The sequence below is a fragment of the Aquarana catesbeiana genome, linkage group LG02 (assembly GCF_042186555.1).
Source record: "Aquarana catesbeiana isolate 2022-GZ linkage group LG02, ASM4218655v1, whole genome shotgun sequence".
NCBI classification, from domain to species: domain Eukaryota; kingdom Metazoa; phylum Chordata; class Amphibia; order Anura; family Ranidae; genus Aquarana; species Aquarana catesbeiana.
Window position 1 is genome coordinate 602,790,141 of NC_133325.1, and position 27,116 is coordinate 602,817,256.

General features: G+C 42.8%; 1 protein-coding gene across 3 annotated transcripts in view; it reads right to left on the reverse strand.

The window, feature by feature from the left end:
• Positions 1-27,116, reverse strand: part of LOC141128805 (cyclic AMP receptor-like protein A) — a 1,026,785-nt gene that overhangs the window by 313,468 nt on the left and 686,201 nt on the right. For all 3 annotated transcript variants that reach the window (XM_073616335.1, XM_073616337.1, XM_073616336.1), the window contains 2 exons: positions 22,016-22,105; positions 20,241-20,279 (listed from right to left, as the gene is read on the reverse strand). In XM_073616335.1, the coding sequence (XP_073472436.1) occupies positions 20,241-20,279; positions 22,016-22,105 (129 nt within the window). The remainder of the gene's footprint in view (positions 1-20,240; positions 20,280-22,015; positions 22,106-27,116) is intronic.

The following is a 27,116-nucleotide window of genomic DNA, read 5'->3' on the forward strand; positions in this document are numbered from 1 at the left end:
CAATTTCTCACCATTCACACCTGAGACCTTGTAACAATAACCAGTCACATACCAAATGTGCGGCCCTATGGGAACTCGCACAGAAAATCTCACTATGCTGGTATATGACTCCAGCCAGAATAACATCCTTTAATCCACAAATCCCCAACACTTGCTGGAGATGTACTGTAAATCTTCCCCAAGTGACTTACTCCATGTTTTCTGGACATGTTCCAAAGTACAAAATTACTGGGAAAGTATCTTCCACTTAATCTCGACCATCACCCAAATCAAGATCCCCCCTCACCGGCACTTGCGATCCCAAGCCTAACTATTGAGGACATCCCTCATCCCTTCAGACCAGTAACCACCCATGTTCTTATGGCAGCCAGACTCAATATAACCAGACACTGGAAGTCTGACACACCTCTGTCACTAGGCCAAGTCACTGACTTGGTGTCCCTGCATTTCAGCTATGAGACTACATCAGCTGCATACACTCAGTGCTGTTTCTTGGCCTAGGCCGACAAGGCCCAGGCCTAGGGCGGCACTTTGCGGGGGGGCGGCATCCCCGCACGAAAAAAGCCCCCCTCTGCCGAGTCCCGGCTCCCGCACACAGCTACAGACCTCCAGGCAGGCGGCTTACTGCAGCCTGTAGTGGCGAAAGAGCGGCATGACTTGGCCGGAGAGGGAGGGCGGGGACTAACAGCGTGACTTGGCTGGAGAGGGAGGGCGGGGACTAGCAGCGTGACTTGGCCGGAGAGGGAGGGCGGGGACTAGCGGCCAGTGATTGGCAACTGACGGAGGCTCCGCCTAACCTCCTCCGTGACATCTAGGCTCAGCGCAGGTGTACTCACCCCGCTGTCTACTGTCACTAGTAAACACAGAAGCCTCAGTTCTGTGCTTATTAGTGACAGCCCTGAGCGCATCTCTCCCGCTGGCGTCCACTTGCCGGGTGCTGTGTGATCATGGGCAGGAGTACGGGGCGGGGCATTACTTCAGACGTCCGGATGGCCTGATGATCCTGGCAAGTGAAAAGAGTTGCAGCCACACAGCATTGGATAAAGCCAGAAGGGGGGGGGATTTTTAGGAAAACCGGGGAGATACAGAGGGAGCTGAGTTAAAGAGATGCAAAGCTTAGCTGTTGGGGGTTGCAGAGATAAGCTGTAGGAAAAGGTGCAAAGGTGAGTTGTGGCCAGGGGTGCAGAGGTTAGCTGTAAAAAGAGGTAAGTGTGAAGAAGTGAGCTGTGGTCATTGAAGGGGGAGGCGTGCATAGGTGAATTGCAGAAGCATGGGGGGCGCAGAAGTGAATAACAGACATGAGGTGAAGAGATGAGTCGCAGAAAGAGGGCGCAGGGGTGAGTCGCAGAAAGAGGGCGCAGGGGTGAGTCGCAGAAAGAGGGTGCAGGGGTGAGTCGCAGAAAGAGGGCGCAGGGGAGAGTCGCAGAAAGAGGGCGCAGAGGTGAGTTGTTCACAGGCGGTGCAGATGTGAGTTGCCAAAGAGTGTGGGTGTGTAGATGTGAGTTGGAAAAAGGTGGGGGGGGGGGTGCAGAGGTGGGTTGTGCATGTGTGGGAATGAAGAGGTGGGTTGTGGATGGGTGGGTGTGCAGATATGAGTTATGGACATGGGGTGCAGGTGAGTTGTGGATTGGGGTGCAGAGATGAGTTGCGGACAGGAGTTCAGAAGTGAGTTGTAGATGGGGATGCAGAGGTGAGTTTTGGACGGGGGGCAGAAGTGAGCTGCGAACAGTTTTGGACGGGGGTGCCGAAGCAAGCAGTGGTTGGGGGTGCAGTCAGTGCTGTTTCTTGGCTAAGGCCCAGGCCAGCACTTTTCAAGGGGGGGGGGGCGACGTCCCAGCATGAAAAAAGCCTCCCCTCCCAAGTTCTGGCTCCCGCAGACAAATTGTCCCCAGCTACAGCCCCCAACTGGCAGCGGGCGGCTTACTGTAACCTGTAGCTGCGCTGTTTTCTGGTGGTGACTTGACCGGGGAGGGAGCACTTAAAGCAACTGATGGAGGCTCCACCTAACCTCCTCTGTGGCATCTATCGCAACTTCCTCCTGCCCGGGCTCTGTGTTTACGATTGGAGAGAGGAGGATGAGGGGAACCACCAGGACAGCCAGGTACAATTCTTATACTTCTTGTGCACTTTTTTTTCTGTTCGATAAGCTGCACTAATGGGACTGTATTGTTGGGCACTGATAAGCTGCACTAATGGGACTGTATTGATGGGCACTGATAAGCTGCACTGATAAGGCTGCACTTATGGGACTGTAGTGATGGGCACTGATAAGGCGGCACTGGTGGGACTGCACTGATGGCACTGTACTGATGGGCACTGAAAATAATAGATACATTTGAAATGGTATACAAAACATACAAGTAGGCCCTTGGTACCCACAGAGGGGAAGAGGTGGAGCTCTGAGTGGAAAAGGTAGAGCCTAAAGAGGAAGGGGTGGGGTTTACAGATGACAGGGCGGGTCTTAAACAGGAAAGGTGTGGCCCTGACAGGAAGGGGTGGGTCATAATTTAATTAGGGGGTGCAAGAGTTTAGTCAGGCCTAGGGCAGCACGAAACCTAAATACACCACTGCATACACTGGCCAATCAACAAAAATACACACTAACTGGCAACTGTGGATTGATTGGACTAAGCACTGCGCACCTCACATACAAAAGAACTGAATCACAGACACCTCTTTCTTGACCGAGCAATACCAATTTCTTCATAAGAATTATATGTTACATGTATTAGCTGGTAACTTCTAACCAACCGCCATTACCATAAATTTTTTACAGCAAGACGGTCCTCTTTACTCCTGTGGCACTAGAGCTCCCACATGGGGTGACACACTAGCGAAGTGGACCAATTACACTTCTAGAAATCTTTATAGATATAAGTTTACTACTTCGGATTCATGTTTGTGGATACAAGTTTAAATCTTGACTAAGTTCATATCTTGAATTATTTACTCAGACGTTGTTACACGACGTACAATGTTAAATTGTATATCCTATGAAAACGAATAAAAATATGGAATTAAAAAAATAACCAGTCACATGACCCCGGGGAGGGAAAATGGCTAATTTGTCCCAATTTGGACATTTTCACTTAGGGGTGTACTCGCTTTTGTTGCCAGCGGTTTAGACATTAATGGCTGTGTGTTGGGTTATTTTGAGGGGACAGCACATTTGCACTGTTATACAAGCTGTACACTCACTACTTTACATTGTAGCAAAGTGTCATTTCTTCAGTGTTGTCACATGAAAAGATATAATAAATATTTAAAAAATGTGAGGGGTATACTCACTTTTGTGAGATTCTGTGTGTGTGTGTGTATATATATATATATATATATATACACATACACACACACAGCGGGTACAGAAAAGAATCACCCCTTTAAAATAATCACATCGGCGCTAATTCAAAAGTGAAATATGTGGATAGTGGTTACCTGTGCTCCACCACCACTCGTGTAGGAGAAAAACAAACTCACTAGATAGCTAAAATATAAAAACTTTTGTAGAAATCAAGTCCTTGGAATGATGGGGAAAATCAAGGAGGTATATACCTTTAGCTTAATCTAGTCAGGTGATATATCCTTAGACTCATGTAAAGGCAGAAACTCGGAAAAGCAAGAATCATCACATAGCGCAATATAGCCTGGACAAACTGGAAACCATGTCAAGAAGCTTCCTGACATGGAAACACAAAATGCATTGAGGCTGTGCACTCGCCCGCACTGACGTCACTTCTAGTTGGTGTATGGATCAGTTTATATCAATAAAGGTATTATATTGGAGTGCGGCCGTCCAATTTTATTTCTTTTGCTAATTGCCTTTGCTAAGCCGGCACCCTTCATCTCCTAAGCACAAGGATGATGTGAATACGGGGTTATCACCTAGAGCGGTAATCTCTTTGGCGCAGGCTAGAGTTGGTGCTATGGAAAAGGTACATAGATGACGTCCTCCTCCTCTGGAATGGCGATTTAGACCCTGAATTGTTTCATTGGCCAGCTTAATGATAATGACAGAGGAATTATCCTCCAGCATGAGGCCAGCAGTGTGGAAACACATTTTCTTGATTTGAGGATTAAGATTCTAGAGAATAAGATAGTCACTTCCACATCTTTTAAAGATACCGACCATAACAGTTTTATTGAGATGAACAGTTGTCACCATAAATCATGGCTTATGGCGGTACAAAAAAGATACATTTCAACACCTTAAGGGAAATTGCACATTTCAGAGTGATTATTTAAAGGAAGCTGATTTTCAAAAAAAAAATTATTCCTGGATAAAGGCTATGACCTAGATGAACTAGATCATGTCATTCAGGAGGTAGACAGACGGGACAGAAAAAATATGTTGGTGTGTAAGGAAAAGCAAGCAAATTCAGATTTTTCTTCACCTCCTACTCAACCCAACATTTCTCTATAAAGAACATTTTCAAAAAACATTGGAGTGTTTTGAGGAAAGATAACATTTTAGGTCCTATATTGCCAGAGACTGCTGTGGTTACATATATAGGGGTCTTCCCATTGAGGTTACAAATACCCCCTAATGTTGTTGAGCTTTTATCCTTGTAGAAAATGTGGATTTTGTAAATTATTTGTCTTAAAAATAGAAAATATCCATCTTTTCCTCTTTAATATTACATTGAAATTATATGCTATAGGTTCTTTTTTGACCTTTTCCTCTAAAAATGTGGAGTTTGTAAATCAATTGTCTTAAAAGTAGAAAATATCCATCTTTCCTCTTTAATATTACTTTGAAATTCTATGATATAGGTTCTATTTTGACCTGTTCCTCTAAAAAATGTAGTGTACTTAATCCAGTGCCTATGTAGCATCCAATATGTAGGCCGCACAGTTTGTATGCTACAACGGAGATTAAAGGAACATATTGCAAATATATGTAATTGTTTTCCTAATCGCAGCTTGTCTAAGCATTATGTTTTATGTCACAATAAAAACCCAAGCGGAACATCCTTCATTGTGATAGCTAGATTTTGCCCTAATTTGAGGGGCAGCCATGTTAGGAGAGAGATATTCAAGCCTAAAACTCTGTGAATCTATTTACTAAGGTCAAATAAACAATATTGTCTCAATATCAAGTGGGATGTGAATGATTTTATAAATAATAGTTACATTTCCTTTCATGGCTGTTTTAACATAATTTATTATTCATGTAAAATATATGAATTTTGTAGTTATGATGTTGTTAAAATGTACAATTTTATTAATGGTATTGAGGTTTTCTAATCACAAGATGGCGCTAATGTTCCTCTATTGTAAAAAAAACTTTCTATTGGGTCTTTGCGGCTCATTAATACCACTAAGTATTATTGCCTTTATTTATAATTTTAAAAAAAACGTTGTTCTAGTTTGTTATTTATGTATTCATGTGTGCTCAAGTTCTTCTTTTGCCCCAATATAAGCCAACTTGATAGTGTAATATCCAGATCGAGAATGATCGAGAATGTCTTCATGTCATTTCCGGCTTTGCATACTGAGTTGATCGTCCCAGCTCCACTGCCACTTCTGGTTCCGGTTGTTTACAATCTTCTGGGCTTTTGAGCGCATTAGAGTTGGACGGCAGGCACTTCCAGCCTCTACCCTATAAATAGTGCAGTGACGATTGTTGACCACTCCTCTCATGACGTCATGTGACGATGAAACGCATTGGGTGGAGCTAGGATGAGTCGAGCATTGTGACATCACAATGCATGAGGACTGCGGCCATTTTTGTTGGTTAGAAACGTTCTCATGGCTTGTGATAATATGCCGATTTGAGTATTCTGGAATTTTTAATTAAATGCTCAGTTGATTGTAAATACTACACCATGAGGCGTTTCTGTTCTCCTTCCTGAACATATATGTTGTGGTGTCCCATCCTTTGGAGTGATCAATTTATCCATAACTTCCAGGAAGTTGTTTAAGGATTTGACCGTAGTTCGAGTCTAATTGAGCGCTGTTGACCACTTGTAATTAGGTGGTCCACAACTGAAGGTAAGAGCCTCTGTGTGCTGTGGTGCAGGTGGAGGATTCTCTTATCACAGTAAGACTTTGCAGTGTAAACTAGTGTATGTGGCTCAGCTGTTTCTTCTAGAAGAAGCAACTAGCTGGGTTAAAAACTTTATTTTACAGGAGGCTGGAAGGGAATGGTTTTTACAGAGGGGTGGACTGGGAGAGTAACACGGGGCAATTACATCCGTGCCCCATGCAGGGCAAAGTTTTACCGCAGATGTACAGGTGTTCCGTGCATCCCCGTGCCAGCAGTCCAATTGTTATCTGTTGAATCAGAGGGAATGCATAGACACAGCTGCTGCTTCCAATGTGACATCGGTGTGGGTGTACAGTCCCGAAGCACCCAGGGTGACTTCAGGGACATCCACTAACACCGACATGGATGTTATATTGGAACACAGCAGCTGCATCCATGCAGACATCAAGGGGACTGCTTATATTGGAAAGCACCTGTGCATCCCTGTGTGGGTAAACATGGCCTTGCACAGGGTACAGATTAAAGCGCCCTGTGTGAATGAGGCCTTAGGGCTGTGAGGGGGTGTGATCTCTTACTGGAGGTGGAGGGGAGATTGGGGCTACTGGGTAATTTTTGGCTGTATTCTGTACAGTGGCCTGGGCATCAATTATTCCTGACCCCTGCACTCTCTGCATTACTTACCCCTGACCCCTGCATTCTCTATGCATTTCTGACCCCTGCACTCTCTGTGTTGTCTGTTAATCTGTGCATTACTTTAAGACCCTCCCACTTATCTATTTGGCCACACCGACCATTTGATGTAGCATGCTTTTCCCTTGCGGGAGGTTGAGTTCCTGCACCTATTCTCTCAGAAAAAAAGCCCTGTTAATGACTAATAAATTTACCTGATTAAAAAATATTTTAAAAACCACTATACATTCCCTAAAAGGAGCATGATCCATCTACTAAAAATTCTATACATTCATCTACTGCCTTTCCTATTACAAGTAAGGACATGATACAGATAACTAAAAAGAAAACAAATATTTCCTGAAATGTAAGTCATATGGGAAACCAAAAGCAGTATAGAGATTATTGCAAATTCCCACAACAAAGAGTAGAAGTTCAAACTGCCCTGGCTTGTAGCTAGCAATAGTAGTTACATATACACATTTTACAGTGTTGAAGAGGTTTTGTCCATGGATCAAAGTGGCTTCCTCTTAATTGGATGAGTGAAAAGCTGTAGAAATACTCTGCTCTAATTATGCTAATTACAAATATATTAGAAATGTGTGTATGGCATTAATGAAAGAAAATATTTGAAAATCTGGTCAAAATGTTTAAACAAAAACATGCATTACAAATGTGCATGTGGTCTTTTTAATTCATCTGTTTCTGCTGTTCAAACCAGCACTTTTCCCTTTGTGAAGGTTCTGGCTGCACATAGAAGGTGCTGGAAGACTTACCCATTCACATCAAGAATATGGAAAGAAAACATTTATAACTCCCTTCCAATAAATACAGAAAAAAAGTACTATAGGAAAACAGCTTAAGAATTCATAGGGACTTTTGAGGTAACATGAGATTACACAAAAGAGTTTGTAACATTTTAAAACAGGATTTTATTAAAGCTGAACTGCAGCAATGCAAACCACCCACTGCAAGGGTTAAATGCACACTTAGTCTAGGCATGCAGGGATTAGAGTGCCCTCGTGTCCTGGATTGCCCGGGACAATCCCGCAATTAGCAGGTCTGTCCCTGGCCCCGGGGACCCTCATTCCGGGACAATACAGTGTCCCTGGCCCTGGACCGTTCTGATGCCCTCACATCGCTGCTGTCACTCACTGACAGCCTGTGGCGGACCCCTGGTTGGTGAGACCCATTTTACATGAGCCGCTGGCTCAGTGCCCAAATGGTTGCTAGCCACTGCCTGCCTCGCATCTAGCAACCAGTGACGTCATGAGGAGGAGAGAGACAGAGCCCCAGCATTCACAGCGGTAAGATTTAACTTCCTCCTCTGCACCTACTGATTAGCTCCACCCACCTCCTGCAGAAGTGCATGAAGGAGAGATGAGTTTTGTAGAAAGGCAAGTGAATCCAAAGCACTCACCATGGACAGATTGGGGTTAAAATCCTCAGTCAGCTCTCCCCTGGCAGCCAGCATTCTGTGCTGAACTGTCAGCACTTCACAGGAGCTCCCAGTGTGTGTCAGCCTGGAGCTAGCATTGATAAAAGGATGGTAGGAAGATAAGGGGTCAGATGAGATGACACCCTTGAAGGGATAGAAGGAGGACACTTCCTTAGATATCAGGACAGGGTTCATGCTGGGATGTGACCCCCCCCCCCAAAAGTGAAGGACTACCAGTCCCAGCATGAATCCCTCAGAACTGAAGATGTGATGCCCCCCCAATCAGTGAAGAACTACAGGTCCCAGCATTAGCATGTGAAATCTATGGGGTCACACCCTTAATTCTCAGGGGTCCATGCTGGGACCTGCAGGCCTTCAATTTGGGGGGGATCACATCCTTAGATATCAGGGGTTCATGCTGGGACTTGTAGACCTTCACTTTTGGGAGATGTGACCCCCCCAAAAGTGAAGGACTACAGGTCACAGCATGATCCCCTCAGAGCTGAAGATGTGACACCCCCCAGCCCCCGCATGGGAGAAGTAACATCAGCAGCCAGTGACAGGAGGGGCGTTCACTTTCTGGGGCTCAGTGTATCAGACTGGTGGCAGGCTATAGGTGACAAGTGGCACACTGCATCTGGTGTCAGGCTACGGGTGAAAAGTGGCACAACGTATCTGGTGGTAGGCTATGGGTGGAAAGTGGCACACTGCATCTGGCGTTAGGCAACGGTGGCAAGTGAAACGCTGCATCTGGTGGCAGGCAATGGGTTACAATTGGCACACTACATCTGGTGGCAAGTGACACGCTGCATCTGTGCGGCAGGCAATGGTGGCAAGTGACAAGCTGCATCTGGGGCAGGCGACAGTGGCAAGTAACAAGCTGCATCTAGTTGCAGGCAACGGTGGCAAGTGGCACACTGCATCTGGTAGCAAGTGACACGCTGCATCTGGTGGCAAGTGACAAGCTGCATCTGGGGGCAGGCGACAGTGGCAAGTAACAAGCTGCATCTAGTGGCAGGCAACTGTGGCAAGTGGCAAGCTCAGGGTCTCCACTGATTCTGCATTATGGTGAGTTGAACAATTTCATTATATATTACAATGTAGTACAACACCAGCCATTCACCTGACAAATCACCCCTGCCGCCGAATTTCCCGTCAACCCCGAGACTACATTCCCCCAACCCCCCCATCTTTTTTTGGGAAGGGGGGGGCAGAGGGGTGTCCCTGAATGGCAGTTTGGAAATGTGGTCACACTAGCAGGGATAAGGTGCAATACTTTACTTATTCCTGGCTTTGGCAGGCTTCCACCATCTATGCGACCAGTCCAGTGCAGTCACATGCTTGCCTTCTTCACGTACCATGCAGGGTTAATAGCCTTGCCCTGTATATCATGATGCCGAGGAACCACCCACAGCCCAGAGCTTTGAGTAGAAGAAAACAGTGCTGGAGCCTGCTGAACTGAGGAATAGGGTAATATACTTTAACCCTGCAAACATATACCCTTGCACTGCAGGCACAACTGCAAGGGTAGATTTTGTCAAATTGCAGGAGTTCTGCATTTGAATACAATTTTAAAGCTAGATAAAAGCAATTTAGAAACATTGGTTAACAGCACATATAAATATCCAAGGGCCACCCACATGTGTACACTCACTCATATATATCTCCAAACAACTACATACACAAGGGAGATACATACATGAGTGCTATAGCACCTGCCAAAGGGTTTGTATTTCTGTCTATCCAATGTATACAGCTCTGCCACTTGGCCAGCCTTGACACCTGACTTTTTTCTACTGCAGTTAGGTAGTGCAAGCAGGTCTTGTCCCTCCCTCAGCCAGACTGGACAGTGAAATTGCAGCAGCAGACTAATGAGCTCATCTCTTTGTAACTCTGCTGTATCCTCCTGTCAACGTGCTACTTGTTGGCATATAAGCACTGAAGCATTGCATCCTTCTGCTGCTTCTCATTCTACTAGTCTGAGTTTTGGTGTATAGGGGATTGCAAAAGGCTGATACCAAGTCTATTTAATGTACTTACACTGGTTACACACAATTACACATAGGCGAGGTTGAAAAAAAACACAAGTCTATCAAGTCCAACCTATGTGTGTGATTTTATGTCAGTATTGCATTGTATATCCCTGTACGTTGTGGTCGTTCAGGTGCTTATCTAATAGTTTTTTTTAATTATCGATGCCCCCCGCTGAAACCACTGCTTGTGGAGGAGAATTCCACATCCTAACAGCTCTTACAGTAAAGAACCCTCTACGCAATTTAAGGTTAAACCTCTTTTCTTCTAGTGTTAGTGAATGTCCACGTGTCTTATTAAATTCCCTTTCGCAGAAAAGTTTTATCCCTATTGTGGGGTCACCAGTATGGTATTTGTACATTGAAATCATATCCCCTCTCAAGCGTCTCCTCTCCAGAGAGAATATGTTCAGTGCTCGTAACCTTTCTTTCTAACTAAGGTCCTCCAGCCCCTTTATTAGTTTTGTTGCCCTTCTCTGGACTCTCTTCAGTTCCAGTACATTCTTCCTGAGGACTGGTGCCCAGAACTGGACAGCATACTCCAGGTGCGGCCAGACCAGAGTCTTGTAGAGTGGTAGAATTATTGTCTTATCTCTGGAGTTAATCCCCTTTTTAATGCATGCCAATATTCTGTTTGCTTTGCTTGCGGCAGCTTGGCCTGGCATGCCATTGCTGAGCCTGTCATCTACTAGGACCCCCAGGTCCTTTTCTATCCTAGATTCCCCCAGAGGTTCTCCCCCTAGTGAGTAGATTGCATTCATATTTTTGAAACCCAAATGCATTATTTTACATTTTTCTACAATAAACCTCATTGTCCATGTAGTTGCCCACCCCATTAATTTGTTCAGATCTTCTTGCAAGGCTTCCACATTCTGCAGAGAAGTTATTGCCCTGCTTAGCTTAGTATCATCTGCAAATACAAAGATTGAGCTGTGCATCCAATCCCCCAGGTCGTTTATGAATGAATTAAATAGGATTGGTCCCAGGACAGAACCCTGGGGGACCCCACTTTCCACCCCTGACCATTCTGAGTACTCCCCATTTTTCACTACACTCTGAACGCATCCCTGTAGCCAGTTTTCAATCCATGTACTCACCCTATGGTCCATCCCAACGAACCTTACTTTGTACAGTGAACGTTTATGGGGAACTGTATCGAATGCTTTTGCAAAATCTAAATGGCAGCTCACCTCCTCATAGAAGGTTAATAGATTGGTTTGGCAAGAACGATTCTTCATGAATCCATGCTGATTACTGCTAATGATACCGCTGTCATTACTAAAGTCTTATTTATAGTCCCTTATCATCCCCTCCAAGAGCTTGCATACAATTGATGTTAGGCTAACTGGTCTGTAATTCCCAGGGATGTATCTTGGTCTTTTTTTAAATATTTGTGCTACATAGGCTTTTCTCCCATTAGCTGGTAATATTCCAGTCAGTAGACTGTTTGTAAAAATTAGGAACAATGGTCTGACAATTACTTGACTGAGTTCCTTAAGGACACTCGGGTGCAAGCCATCTGGTTCCTTATTACGTTTTTCAAGTCTAATTCTAATTCTGTTCTCTGTTAGCCATGAGGGTGCTTCCTGTGATGAGAATAAACATTGCAGTTTTGGGTACTGAAGCCCCCCGATTCCCTTGTGAAGACTGAAGAGAAGAATCAATTCAATACCTTTGCCATCTCTCCATCCTTAGTAACCAGATTCCCTTCATCATTCTTTATGGGACCAATATGATCTGACCTCCCTTTCTTACTATTTATGTACTTAAAGAATTTATTGGGATTTTTTTTACTCTCCTCCGCTATGTGCCTTTTGTGTTCTATCTTAGCCGCCCTGATTGCACCCTTACATTTCTTGTTGCATTCTTTGTACAGTTGGAATGCTGATGATGATCCCTCAGCCTTGTATTTTTTGAAGGCCTTCTCCTTTGCTTTTATATGCATTTTTACGTTAGAGTTAAGCCACCCAGGACATTTATTAGCTCTTTTAAATTTATTTCCCATTGGGATGCACTGGCTAATGCCCTTATTTAATATGCTCTTAAAGAATACCCATTTTCCTCCGTGTTCTTTGTTCCTAAGATTTTATCCCAATTATTATCTTCTAGCAAGGATCGTAGTTTAGGGAAGTTGGCTCTTTTGAAATTCAGTGTCTTTGTATTCCCCTTTTGTTTCCTATTTGTGTGATTTATACTAAAACGAATTGACCTGTGATCTCTGTTTCCTAAGTTGCCCTGTATTTCCACATCCGTGATCAGGTCTGTATTGTTGGTAATTGGTAGGTCTAGTAACGCTTTATTTCTAGTTGGTGCATTTACCATCTGACCCATGAAATTGTCCTGCAAGACATTTAGGAACTGGCGAGCCTTAGATGAATGTGCGGTTCCTTCCACCCAGGCTATGTCTGGATAATTGATATCCCCCATTATAATGACACTTCCCATTCTTGCCACTAATCCAAATTGTGATAGGAGGTCTGCCTCCGCCTCCTCCCTCTGGTTAGGGGGCCTATAGCACACCCCCAGTATTACTTTCCTCCCTTTGTAGCTCTACCCATAAGGATTCCACCTCCTCCCTTGCTCCCTTAGTGATGTCATCTCTCACATTCACTTGTACATCATTTTTGATATACAGGCATACCCCTCCCCCTTTTTTACCCTCTCTGTCCCTGCGATATAGGGAATACCCTTGAATGGTTGCTAGCTAATCATGAGAGCTGTCGAACCAAGTCTCTGTAATTCCTACAAAATCAAAATCCTCCTCGTACAACAGTAGTTCTAGTTCTCCCATCTCCCATGCCAGACTCCTGGCATTGGTGAACATGCCACGTAGTTTAGACCGGTCGCATACTATCTCCTTATTGTGTGCTCTGGGGTTGCAAATAGGACTTGTTACTATACTTACCTCGGGTTGAGGTGCTTTAGTCAACCTACCACTCATGCCCCCAATACTACCCTCTGGAAAATGTTCCACACTGACTAATTCTACCTCTGGACCCTCCCCCCTGTCGCCTAGTTTAAAAGCCCCGCTAACTTTTTGGCCATCTTCACTCCCAGTAGATCTGCACCTTCCTCATTTATGTGCATTCCGTCCCTTCTATAGAGCTGGTAACTGACTGAGAAGTCGCCCCAGTTCTCCAGGAACACAAACCCCTCCTTTCTACACCTAGTTGCTTTTAAAAATACACTTGAAGTTTTGAAGCACTTGAGCTCTGGAAGGTTTTACCCCCTTCATGACCAGATAATTTTTTGCTATTCAGCACTGTGCAACTAGCAATTGTGCGGTCATGCAGCACTGTATGAAAATTACATTTGTATAATTTTTTTGGTATTTGATCACCACTTTTTTATTTTTTACGGTATAAACAAAAAAAATTAAAATTTGAAAAAACAAAACAATATTTTCTACTTTTTGCTATAAAACATATCCGATAAAAAAAAATAATCTAAATTTCTTCATGAATTTAGGCCAAAATGTATTCTGCTAAATGTCTTTGGTAAAAAAAAAAAATAAATAAATATTCAGCAGTTCAGAATTAGGTGTATATTAATTGGTTTGTGCAAAAATTATAGCTTCTACAAACTATGATATTTATACTAGAATTTACGCAGCTATGACCCCATACTGCTAATGGCAGTGATCAGTGACTTAGCTGACACTGCCTGGGAGGTACACAAACTGACTGACATCAATAGTGACACTAATACAGTGATCAGTAATGACTAAGCGCTAACATTTGCGCGAAACGCATCTACCTTCTTCGTCCCCTGCTCCATCTGTCAACCACTTGTCATATGAAGCTTCAATATGACACTAATACAGTGATCAGTGCTAAGATTGTATACTGTCACTGTACTACTAACACTGGCTGGGAAGGGTTTAACATCTAGAGGCAATCAAATGGTAACTGTGTGCCTAACCATGTGTAATGTGTGTAATATGTGTTGCTTTTACTTTACTATGACTCATAGGCATGTGCAGCCTATTGCATTAGGGTGTGCACCCCAAAGCTCAAACACACTTGCGTGTGCATATATACACATTATATTGTCAAATGTATTGGGATGCCTGCCTTTACATGCACATGAACTTTAATGGCATCCCAGTCTTATGCCCCGTACACACGGTCAGATTTTCCGATGGAAAATGTCCGATCGGAGCGTGTTGTCGGAAATTCCGACCATGTGTGGGCTCCATCGGACATTTTCCATCGGATTTTCCGACACACAAAGTTTGAGAGCAGGATATAAAATTTTCCGACAACAAAATCCGTTGTCGGAAATTCCGATCGTGTGTACACAAATCCGACGGACAAAGTGCCACGCATGCTCAGAATAAATAAAGAGATGAAAGCTATTGGCCACTGCCCCATTTATAGTCCCGACGTACGTGTTTTACGTCACCGCGTTCAGAACGATCGGATTTTCCGACAACTTTGTGTGACCGTGTGTATGCAAGACAAGTTTGAGCCAACATCCGTCGGAAAAAATCCTAGGATTTTGTTGTCGGAATGTCCGAACAAAGTCTGACCGTGTGTACGCCCTATTAGTCCGTAGGGTTCAATACTGAGTTGGCCAACCCTTTGCAGCTATAACATCTTTAACTCTTCTGGGAAGGCTGTCCACAAGGTTTAGGAGTGTGTCTATGGGAATGTTTGACCATTCTTCCAGAAACACATTTGTGAGGTCGGGCACTGATGTTGGATGAGAAGGCCTGGCTTGTAGTCTCTGCTCCAATTCATACCAAAGGTGCTTTATCAGGTTAAGGTCAGGCAAGTCAGGTTCCTCCACCCCAAACTCGCTCATCCATGTCTTTATGGACCTTGGTTTGTGCACTGGTCCAAATCATTTGGTGGAGGGGGGATTATGGTGTTGGGTTGTTTTTCAGGGGTTGGGCTTGGCCCCTTAGTTCAGTTAATGGAACTCTTAAGGCGACAGCATACCAAGACATTTTTGACAATTTCATGCTCCCAACTTTATGGGAACAGTTTGGGGATGGCCCCTTCCTGTTCCAACGTGACTGCACACCAATGCACAAAGCAAGGTTCATAAAGACATGGACTTAGCAGGGGTGTTGGAAAATTAACTAAGTGTAGTAATTCACATTATAATAGTGTCTAAAACATATAAAATTAAGTGTAACTATCCAAAAAATAAAAATTCCAAAGTGCTATAATGGTGTGAACCTCCCAACCAAAAAGTTGTTGCACTTGAAGTTAATTTGTATTGCAATTATCTGTACAGGGGTTTCCACCATCCTTGCTAAGTTTAATTTGTTATGTCTTGTTTTCAGTTTGATGTGTATTATATATGATGTTACATATCACAGAGACCGGTATTGTGGTAAGTTTATTGAGATCTCCATACATTAGAGGGTTCCATTAATATTGTTAAGTTATTGATCACTGATTGGCAGCACTGATTAGTAGCGTTGAAGGGAAGCAATTGGCAGCACAGATGGGTACTGATGGGTGGCATTATAGGTGGCACTGGTTGGCACTGACTGGCAGCACTGATTGATGCTGATAGGCAGCACTGATGGGCATTGATAGGCAGCACAAAAGGGCATTAATAGGCAGCACTGATGGGAACTTATAGACAGCACTGATAGGCACTGATTGGCAGCACCGATTGGCACTAATAGGCAGCACTGATGGGCACTGATTGGTGCCATTGATAGGCAACACTGATGGGCATTGATAGGCAGCACTGATAGGTGGCACTGATTGGCATTGCTATGCAGCACTGATGGGCACTGATAGGCTGCACTGATTGGCACTGATAGGCAGCATTCATGGGCACTGCTAGGTTGCACTGATTGGCACTAATAAGCATCACTGATTGGCAGCACTGATAGGTTGCACTGATGGGTACTGATAGGCAGCACTGATGGGCACTGATTGGCAACGATAGGCTACACTGATGGGCACTGATAGGTAGCACTGATTGTCACTGATAGGTTGCACTGATTGGCACTACTGATTGGCACTGATAGGCAGCACTGATGGGCATTGATAGGCAGCACCAATGGACACTGACAGGGTAGAGGGGGATTTTCACATGGAGCAGATTGTGAGGCTTGCCAGAGCCGCTGAGTGTGTGAGTGTGTGTGAAACTGTCATGTAATGAAACTGCTTGCAGGGAGAGAGACGAGCTGTCACAACTTGGCCGCGATGTCGGGGATGGGCGGAGACATGGGACAGAGCAGCTATCAAACACCAGTCAATCATTGGGCTGTTTAAGAAAGAGGCGGAGCCACATAAATGTAGCAGCCTGCCCAGACCCCATCCCATTGGCTGGTGTTTTATAGCTGTTCAGTCCCGCCCACCCTCGACATTACCGCTGAGTTGTGACAGCTGGTCTCTCTCCTTGCAAGCAGTTACATTACATGACAGTTTTACACATATGACAGTTTTACACACACTGAGCCACTCTTACAAGCCTCATGATCTTCTCAATGTGAAACTGTTTCACGGGCAGCACGGGCTACACATTACTTGGATGCAACATTTCAATGCAGGTCCCGGGAGGCAGCACAAGGTAATTAGGGTGTGTCCAGGCATGCCCAGACACACCCCGTGCACACGCCTATGCTATGATTGTTTTTTCTCCCTGAGAACCTTGCTCATGACATCCCTAGAAAGCATAAAAATACAACAGATGACTCATCAGACTGCACTTATGACTCAAAAAAGAACTTTCTGGAAAGACAAGCGGTTTCAAATAGGTTTGTCGTTTGGTAACTTTCACAAATTAAAGCTGATCCACAGGCAGAAAAAAACAGCAGTTCATGCAGATATGTGTTCCTTAACCGTTTGCCGCCTATCCACAGTAGTTGTATTTCGCAGGCTTTCTTCCAAGTTCCTGCATGCACACACCGCCTGCAGACAGCTGATTCCAGCCAATGATTCTGGCTGAATTCTGCTGATACGGCCAGTGGTTTCTGCTGCTGCCTCTGTGTTCTGAGAGAAGAGTGCAGAGCTGTTGCAAACGAGCACAGCACTGGATCAAAAAAAGAGCCAGGTAAGTGTTTAGGGGTGGGCTGGGGGATGCTGATATTGGAAGTATTCGTTGAGTAAAGAACATTTCCCTCTTGGTAATCTATATACATTGCAAAGATTTTAACAAACTTTGTTGCAGATTCCTACATATTGTTATTCTGAAGGAATAGTTGTTTATTTGTCTGTGTCCATGTGCATCTGTATGGGAGTGGTTTTATAATTATCAATCAGCTGCTGCACCTGCAGGGCTCCAATCAATCTGGCAAGGTCTGCATCCCTTTAGATGTGATTTCCCTTTGGGAGTATCTCACCAAAAATGACATTTTTGTTGCAGGGGATGCCAAAAATCTGACTTATATGTTAGTGTAGACTTCTGGGAAAACGAGTAAGCCAATCACACAAGCAGGAAATTACATTTTAGGGGGCGTTCTGTACACCATGTGTGTACAGAAAGCCTCCAGGAAGCCATATTGCATTTTACAGAAAACTACAGCGCTGCAGATTGAAAAGGAAATGTAATTTTTAATAACATTTAATTACAATATGCCTTGAGTCACAATTGTATACACTATATTATTTTTTTTTTTTACTTGCTATGTTTTTCCCCACAAAAGTAGAGTAGAGTAGAGTTACTCTTTAATGCAGATAATGCATTAAGGTAAAAAAAAAAAACATGCTTTAGGTCTATATCGGTCTACCTTGGGAACTCAATGCCTCAGCAAAATAAGTTTTGGCCCTCTGACAAATGCATTTTTCTGAACATAAGATACACATAAACAAACAGTGTTTTTTAAGAGATGTAAGGACGTGGTGGTGATTTAACAAACCAATACCCATTTTCCAGGAAAATAAGTCTACTTCAATGCCTGTGCACATCAATGAATATGGCAGAGATTTGGAGGAAAAATCCCTTCGGATTTGAATCCAAGTTAATAGATGTAGCTGAATTACCTAAATGTAATTTATGTAAAACAGGGATCCAGAGCACCAGTAAAAATCAAAAGAGCCAAGGAACACAAAGGAAAGTTTCTTTTCGATATTGCTGGAGGATTTCGCCTTGAAGTTTGGCTCAGTCTGCTATGACTGTCTTTTCTACTGCAAATTACACATGGCAGGTCAGGAGGGGTTCAAAGTTAAACCGTGAGCCTTCCAAACAAGAATCTGTCTTATGTAAATATCACTGGATCCCAATGGGACAAGGAAAGTGCCCTCTTTATATTAGGTACACTTTTCACAGCTACCTCCCCTAGGCCTGAAACATTTGTTTTCGCTTACTGAGAAGGAAATACAAAGCCTCTGGGGAACACTCAAGCATTTGATTTTTCCCTCGCTGTCCCTTCCAGTACTCTTTGAAGTTATTCATCCACACTGAAGAGAATGGTTATCCCATAAATTTATAAGGATCTGGAGCAAATACATTAACGATATATTAACGATATATATTTTGTCCACTTAAATAAAAGAAGGCATTTTAATCACAAAGCTGTGTTTGTGCAGATAATTTAAACAGGAATAGTAAAAGAGAAAAAAAATACTTGTTAACAGTAGTGAGGCATGTGACAAAATCTGGCCATTTATTTTTCCACCAATGTTGTGCTAGACTGATCTCCAACATACGATTTGCACTTGGTAACACTATATTGTCCTTCAGTAAATAAAAAAAAAAAACATTCAATGGTAATAAGGATATAGAGGGGGCAGAATTAAATTCAAAATACTAACAATAAGTTACAAAGCCATCCACAACTCTGCCCCCAGCTACATCACTAGCCTAGTCTCAAAATACCAACCTAATCGCCATTCCTCCCAAGACCTCCTGCTCTCTATCTCCCTCATCACCTCCTCCCATATCCGCCTCCAGGACTTCTCCCAAGCCTCGCCCATCCTCTGGAATTCCCTACCCCAATCTGTCAGATTGTCTCCAAATTTATTCACTTTTAGGCGATCCCTGAAAACTTTCCTCTTCAGAGAAGCCTATCCTGCCTCCATCTAACAACTGCACTATTTTCTCCATTAGCTCATCCCCCACAGGTATTACCCTTTTGTATAACTTGACCCTCCCTCCTAGATTGTAAGCTCTAACGAGCAGGGCCACTGATTCCTCCTGTATTGAATTGTATTGTACTGTCTGCCCTAATGTTGTAAAGCACTGCGTAAACTGTCGGCGCTATATAAATCCTGTATAATACTAATAATAATAATATAGAGCAGGGGTCTCCAAACCACAGAACGTGGTCCAAATATGACCCTCTGCAAGATTTTATCAGGCCCTCTGATTTAAGAGGGGACTCTGATGGGGACTGTCATGTAAGAGTGAACTCTGATGTAAGGGGGACTCTAATGTAAGATTTATGAGGGCGGTGATGTGGACCCTGATGTAAGGTGGGCCTTTGATGGGGATCCTGATATTAAGGTAGACTTTTATGTAAGGGGGGACTCTGATGGGTCTACCTTTATTTAAAATTTCTTTACTTTGTTTTACTGAAAACAAATCAAATAATGCTGATTTAAAAAAAAAAAAAAAAACCTCCAAGTAAAATGTATTTATTATTATGTTTCATTTATTGATTCATAAACCTGATTTTTTTTTGGCCTGCAAAGATTGATAAAAGAGAAACAGTCAAATTGGGGTAACAAGCTCATGTCTTTATGTCCCGTAGATGTGACAGAAAAACAAGCTCAGAAGGTATGATCATTTAGATAAGTTAGAGTAGCCAAATGTTCACTTTTATACAAGCTTTGATGCACCTCCAATCCAATCATACCACCACCCTATACATACACTGCATGATAACAGTTTGTTGTCAGTGTACAAGGTGCAGTGGCTATGCAGTCTTCAGCACATAATAATTTGGAAAATAAACCATTTCTTGTTTTAATGATTAATAATAATTACTGTGTGCCTAAGTGTCTATTAAACCAGTTACAACTAAATACAATGTCACCTGTGCTGTGCACCCTGCATTCCGCTTTTGAGGTGGGGGGGGAGGGGTCTCAGGAAGTTGATGGGGGGAGTTTTCCATAGAAGAAAGCATTATGGATTCACTATCTGCTTTTCTCTTGTATAATGAACAGTAAATGAAAGTCATCCATTTCTGGAACTGAAGAGTACTTACATGACAAATCTCCAGACAACATGCTCATCAGTAATCCAGCTGGAAGAGAGAACAGCATTCACTTAGTGGAGTTGAAAGACGATACAAGAAAGGTGATAGGCCCTTTGTAGTATCTCCCCATGAGCTGTGATCTTAGACATTCCATGGGGCAGGTAGTAACTGTGCTGGGTCACTTGATCTGATAACAGGCTGCAAATCCCCCAGAGCTATTGTTTTATCAGACGCACGGGTCACAGTTTATCATAAACAGTATTTATGCTATCGTAAATCCTTTTTCAAGTACATTATAACAATCACTTTTTTTTTTTTTAATAGAACATTTAAATACAGTGTAAAATATCATGAAAGCAGAACAGATCTGTAAAGTTGAAAAGAAATGCCTGAACTAAACAAAAAGCATTCCAGTTAAATAAAAGCTATTGTTTCATGACATTTTGAAAAAGAGACTGATTCCATAGGAAACAATTACTGACAGAGTGGGAACATTTTTCTTGTCTAGAGAATGCAACATAACCAGTATTTAAATGTATACCCCAATCAAATTTAAAAGTAGGACATTTTTTTTTTAATGAGATCTGGAACTACAAAACAGACAGTTAACATTTTCTAAACATTTTTAATTGGTAAGAAGGAAAAACTAAAGTCAAGGAAATTCCCTGAAAATCTCTGTTCACCCTCTTCACTTTTTCCAGTGACTATACTAATTTCACCCTAAAATAGAGCAAACTAGAAGAACCACTTGTATGAAGGCAGAAAAGAATTTGTCTCAGTTTAGGATCTAGTCAATAATGTTGAAGAAGACGAACCCACCTTGCTGTTGGATGCTAGCATTAGCAAAGTATTACCTGTATAAAGTATTACCCCCCCCCCCCCCCCAAAAAAAAAAAAAAATCATATTAATTTATGCCCTTTGCCCTAGCTCATGGTCACCAGCCAGGTTGGACTTATAATTTGCAAACACATCACTGGAAAACATAAAAAAATATTTAACACCACATTTTCAGAATGAAAGCAAATTGTTCTCTGATTGGATGAGGTGTAAAGCATAATGTCACCTCTTCAGCACTATACCTTGTCCAAAGAGAATGCTCTGTCTTAATTCCCATAATGCAAGGCATTCTCTGAATGGCGCCTCTACCAGGTGGCTGATCTCCTGTGTTCGGAATGCAACAGGCTAGTCGACCACCACAGGACCTGACAGACCCCTAAAAGAAGCTTCTAATAACACTAGGGACAATGCAAGTCACATAATGTGGAGTCACCTAAGCTACTTGGTTATGACTAAATGTGAAATGAACATAAGACCTAACAGATGTCTGCCACCTTGATCAGGCAGATACTACCTTTACTAAGGCTGGTCATGGCCTAATCATATCCTCAAACTAAAGGCCCAATCTTACATTCAAGCAAGGGTTAGGTCTCTAAAACCTTAGGAAGATCCAGTGAGGGCAAAATCTCTGAGAGGTTGAGAATAGAGGAAAAAAAGATTAACTGGCACCTATCTCACTGGGTTTAACTTTGACTTCAGGATTGTCCTAGGAGTATATTAAACTCTGAGTTTTTCCAGTCTCACAAACTGTATTATATAATTTAACTGGTGAAGGGAACATACACTATTAATACCGGCTGTATCCAACTGAGAGATTAATCAGATTGGCTTTTCCTATATGCCAGTTTCACTTTTGATCTATGTAGTATCATGCATTAAACATCAACATTACCATTTAAAGTGTGTCTGTTTACAGCTAAAAGTGTTACATGAATAGGACACCTACCACCATGCTCCAGCTGGTCCATAATAATCACCAAAGAGAGGTAGACAGGAGAGAAGAAATGGTACTCCCCAAGCTGTAACATGGTATGCTCTAAAAAGAAAAAGACTGTGTTATAATACATATCACAATCATGAGTAATTTGCAGTATGTATGATATTTGTATGGAAACTATAAAACATCTGAGAAGAGAAAGACACAATTCCGTCCGTCCGGCGGGCGCGGGAAATGTGGCGTACGGGAGGCCGGACCCACCCCGGTGTCGCTCGGGGGCCCAAGTCCTTCGATTGTAAGCAAATATGTATTTTTTTGTTAAATATAAAGTACATGTGAAAAAAGATGTAGTATTTAAAATTACACTGATCAGCCATAACATTAAGATTACTGACAAGTAAAGTGAATAACACTGATCATCTCATTACACTGGTATCTATAATTCATATTAGGCAGCAAGTAAACATGTTGTCCATTAACTTGATGTGCTGACAAAAAAAAATGGGAATCGCAGTTTGTTGTGCTGTGTAGCTGCTGACTATTCAGGGTGCCTATGCTGACCTGTGACCAAAGCCAAAAGGTGCCTATAATGAACACATGAGCATTCAAATTGGACCACAGAACAATGGATGAAGGTGACCTGGTCTGATGAATCTTTTACATCATTTTGATAGCCAGGTGTGTGTGTGTCGCTTACCTGGGAGAGATGGAACCAGAGTGCAATATGGGAAGAAGGAAAGCCAGTGGAGGCAGTGTGATGCTTTAGGCAATGTTCTGCTGGGAAACCTTGGTCCTGCCTTTCATTTGGATATTACTTTAACAAGTACCACCTATTTAAATATTGTTGCTGACCAAGTACACCACTTCATGGAAGGGGTATTCCCTGATTGCAGTGGCCTTTTTCAGCAGGATAACGTGCTTTGCAAAAATGGTTCAAGGAACACAAGTTTGATGTGTTAACTTGGGCTCCAAACTCTCCTGATCTTAATTCATTAAGCATCTATGGGATGTGCTGGAAAAAAAAAAGTCAGATCCATGGAAACCACACCTTGCAACTTACAGGACTCAAAAGAATCTACTACTGATGGCTTGGTGCCAGATAGCACAGTATAGCATCAAAGGTCTAGTGGCGTTCATGCTGCGTCAGAGCTGTTTTGGTGGCAGAAGAGGGACCTACTCAATATTAGGTGCGTCATCATAATGTTATGGCTGGTCAATGTGGTTCTATTCAACTCCAAATTTAACTTGGAAATTAAGACAAATGGCCAAGAAACGCACTAGCTCTGTTTGTAAGGGTACAATGGATCTCACAGGTAACATTAAAGCATATCTAAACCCAAAAGCAAAAATGTATTACATTGCAGCTTACCAATCTTTAAATGTGCTGGCTGCATTAATTTTTTTTTAATTTTTTTATTTTCACCTGGTGATCCAGCCAGTAGGTCTGTTACTTTTCAACTTCCAATATCAGACCAAGCTGTCCAGCAAAACTGGCAGTTAGGGGGTTAAGACAAACCATTTAAACTGACAAGGTGGTTACACACTGAAGTAGGAGAAGCACTTAATTCTGCACACCTGTGAGCCATATTCAGCCAACGGGCTAAAGCCCGCTGAAGCCGATGTCACCTCATCAGTCCAGGGTCTGGAGAGAGCCCGACTTTAATGTCGGTATCCACCCAGATGCCTGAGCAGCAGCTGGCTCAATCACTCAGCAAGCCGCTTAGATCCTCAGCCAGCCACTCCCACCCCCTCAACACCCCAGCGCTCCAGTGAGTGCTGGAGGGGCAGAGCAGAGAGCAACAGAATGACAGTCACTGGCTCTCTGCTCAGTGAAAACTGATAACTGAGATATCATAAGTCTTTGATCGCTTAGCTCTCAATCTTAGAGGTGGCAGGGGATGAACACAGCATCGCACCAATGCTGCATCCACCTGGGTGAGTGTAAATTTTTTTTTTTAATTCCCATAATTATCTTTTAAAATAAAAAAGTGTGTACAGAACTGTCCCAGAGTGTGAATTCTCAAATTCACTGACAGTACCATTCAGTGTTAAATGGTTTGTCTCAACCCCCTAACTGCCACCTTTACTGGATAGTTTGGTCTGTTAAAAGAAGTTGAAAAATAACAGATTTACTGGCCAGATCACTCTATAAAAACAAAGGCGAAAAAAAAAATACAAATGCAACCACCACATCTAAGAATGGGTATTAGACAGTAGACTAATGATAAATTGAATCTATGAATACGAGGTAGAATATAGAGAGTGGTAAAGGGGTACAGGATGAGTTGGTAACGGAGATGGAAACAGCCAGGAGTAGGCAAAGCTTAGTAAAGAATAGGGATTTTATTAGATAAGGTGTAAAAGGTGATTTGGATTTGTACCCGTTAGTCTTTTTTCCCCTTATGTGTCATGTCTTGTGGGTTCATGTTTGTATGTGTAAGGTTTTAGTGCTATATCCTTTTTTGTAATATATATAAAATGAAATATTTAAATACAAGAATTGGTATAGTGCAATACAATACATTTTTGTTTTTGGGCTAAATACTAATTTATTATTGACCTCAATTTATTTACTAAGATCTTAGCAATTCTTTCAACAAGTCTTTCATCCAGATCACGTAGGGTTTGTCCCAATAAAGAGGCCAAGGATATTAACATCGGATCTGAAACGTAATCCATCTGGCATACATCAGAAAAACCCTGACCATGCTTCTTTTGACCTATACCTAAAGGGTTTTCGATCTGGTAAATTGGACATTACTAAATAGCCACCTTACATCATATAGGCCTAGATGAGATGATGGGAAAATGGAGAAAAGCCATCTATTCTTTCACCGCTGCGACACTCAAGATAAACAATTCCCTTTGAGATAGAACCACACAGGGCTGTCCCCTCTTGCTCCCGATTTTCATCTTTTCCCTGGAACCCCCTTCCCCCTTTTTTTAAATAACAAACAGGTTTACACTTAACTGCTCTGTACAATGGAATTGCATAGAGCGGCCTGAACTCATCTCCTGTCCCCTGAAAGCACCCTCTGCTTCTCCTCTTCTCGGTGTGCCATCATATAAGCTGCTTCCTATCATGGCAAACCTTTGTCCATAGACACAGGGAGCAAAGTTCTACACCCCCAGCCCCCCCTTGACAGGATTTGACTGACAGTGGTGGGAGCCAATGGCTTCCACTGCCTCAGCAAAGCCTGTGAGACCAGGAAGCAAGAGGAGAGAGCCGCTGCAGATGGGCACAGCGCTGGATCAAGCAAAGGGCTAATAGTATTGGGAGGGGGGGGATGAGGGGGAGATACTTTTACCTAAACATTTTTTTACCTTAATACAAGGAATGCTTTGGGCTTTAGAACCACTTTAAAGTGTAAGTTCACCTTTACAGAAAATCTGTAAGGTGAACTCACACTGGAGCTTGTCCCCTTCCCCTGGTCCCGCTAACCTGGAGTCCAGCAATCATTTGTTCTGACAGCTCATATTGCCGCTTTACCAGTCAGAGGATTTGGAATCCCGCAGCTTTCTCTCCTCTTCGCCCGCAGTGATAGGACAGGCTACTCGGGTTCTGATTGGTCGGCACCGCCCATGTGATCGTGCCAACCAGTTAGAATGTTCCTGACGAGATACATTTTAGAGATTAAGCCAAGGGGATTTCTAAGCCCCGGACCAGTGAAGCGGTGACCCGGTGTGTCAGTGCTGGGGTGATCGCTGCGCTCCAGGTCAGTGGGGCTGGGGTGGTGGAAAAGGGGTCCCCCCCAGGCCCCCAATTACTTACCTAAGCCTGATCACCATCCCGCACTGTGCCAAAGAGCAGTGGCGCTGCTCTCTCTGCAGTGGGAGCCATTGCCTCCTGCTGACATTTGTTATTTAAAAAAACAACAGCTTTACAATCACTTTAATTGCTGTTTTTTGTCTAGAGGAGTGCTGAAGGGAGATAGACTTACCTGATCCTCTAATCCTCCCCTCACAAGGCTGGTTCCTGCAGCACCTGTACCCCCACGCTCCAGAAGTCTTGAGTGGTGGACTGTTCCTGACATAATCAAGCCCAGAGCAGGCTCCATAGACCTGCTCTGGATATGAGGACGCCAGGAACAGTTCATCACTGGATTGTGGGGGGTGCCATTTGCTGGTGAAGCAGAGGGGGGTAAGTATTAAGCTGCGTACACACGATCGGACTTTACGACTGGAAATGTTCGATGACAGGCTTTTGGTGGAAAATCCGACCGTGTGTATGCTACATTGGACAATTGTTGTCAGATTTTTCGCAGACAAATGTTGGCTAGCAGGATTTAAAAATTTTCCGTGGACAAATGTGTGTTGTCTCATTTTCCGAGCATGTGTACACAAGTCCGTCGGACAAAAGTCCAAAGTACAAACACGCATGCTCAGAAGCAAAGACGAGCCAGAAGCGGTCCGTCTTGTAAACTAGCATTAGTAATGGAGAATTAACATTCGTGACGTGGCAAATTATGAAATCTCGAAATACAGCACACATTCTCTTCTTCTTTAATTGGATAATAATGAATCTGCTTTGCTGGTGGTACTGATGGAGTTATTGCAAACAAATTTTCAAAGGCTATTTTTTTCTAGTGATATCAAGAATAATATTATTATGCTTTTTTTTTCTTTTTTTTATTTGGGCAAGTTACCACAATACCATTATCCCGTAGTTTTTAAGTTCAAAGATACAACTATTTTGGTGTCCCTTGTCAATTTTTACATTGTATTTTTTAAATGTAACTGCCTACTTCCAAACTGTCATTTGAAGTAAAACACATAGCCAAGTATCATTCTCCACAATTGTTTTTATTGTGCATTAAAAAAAGAAAACAAATAAAATTAGACATGCTATCTGCCAATAGAACTCAACCAAAAAGTTCATTCTATGCATCCAAAAATATAGAAAATATACCAAATCAAATCATTATTCAACCAAAAAAATAATGTCAAAGCAATAACTCCAAAGCCAATAATAAATAACACGTTATCTCCTACGATTCCGGAACATGGCTGGTTGACGAACGGCCGTTCAGAAACGAATAGAAAATCGCAAACTGAAAAGCGAGGATGAAAAGTGCGAAATTAAAAGTATGAAATGAAAAGCGCGAATCAA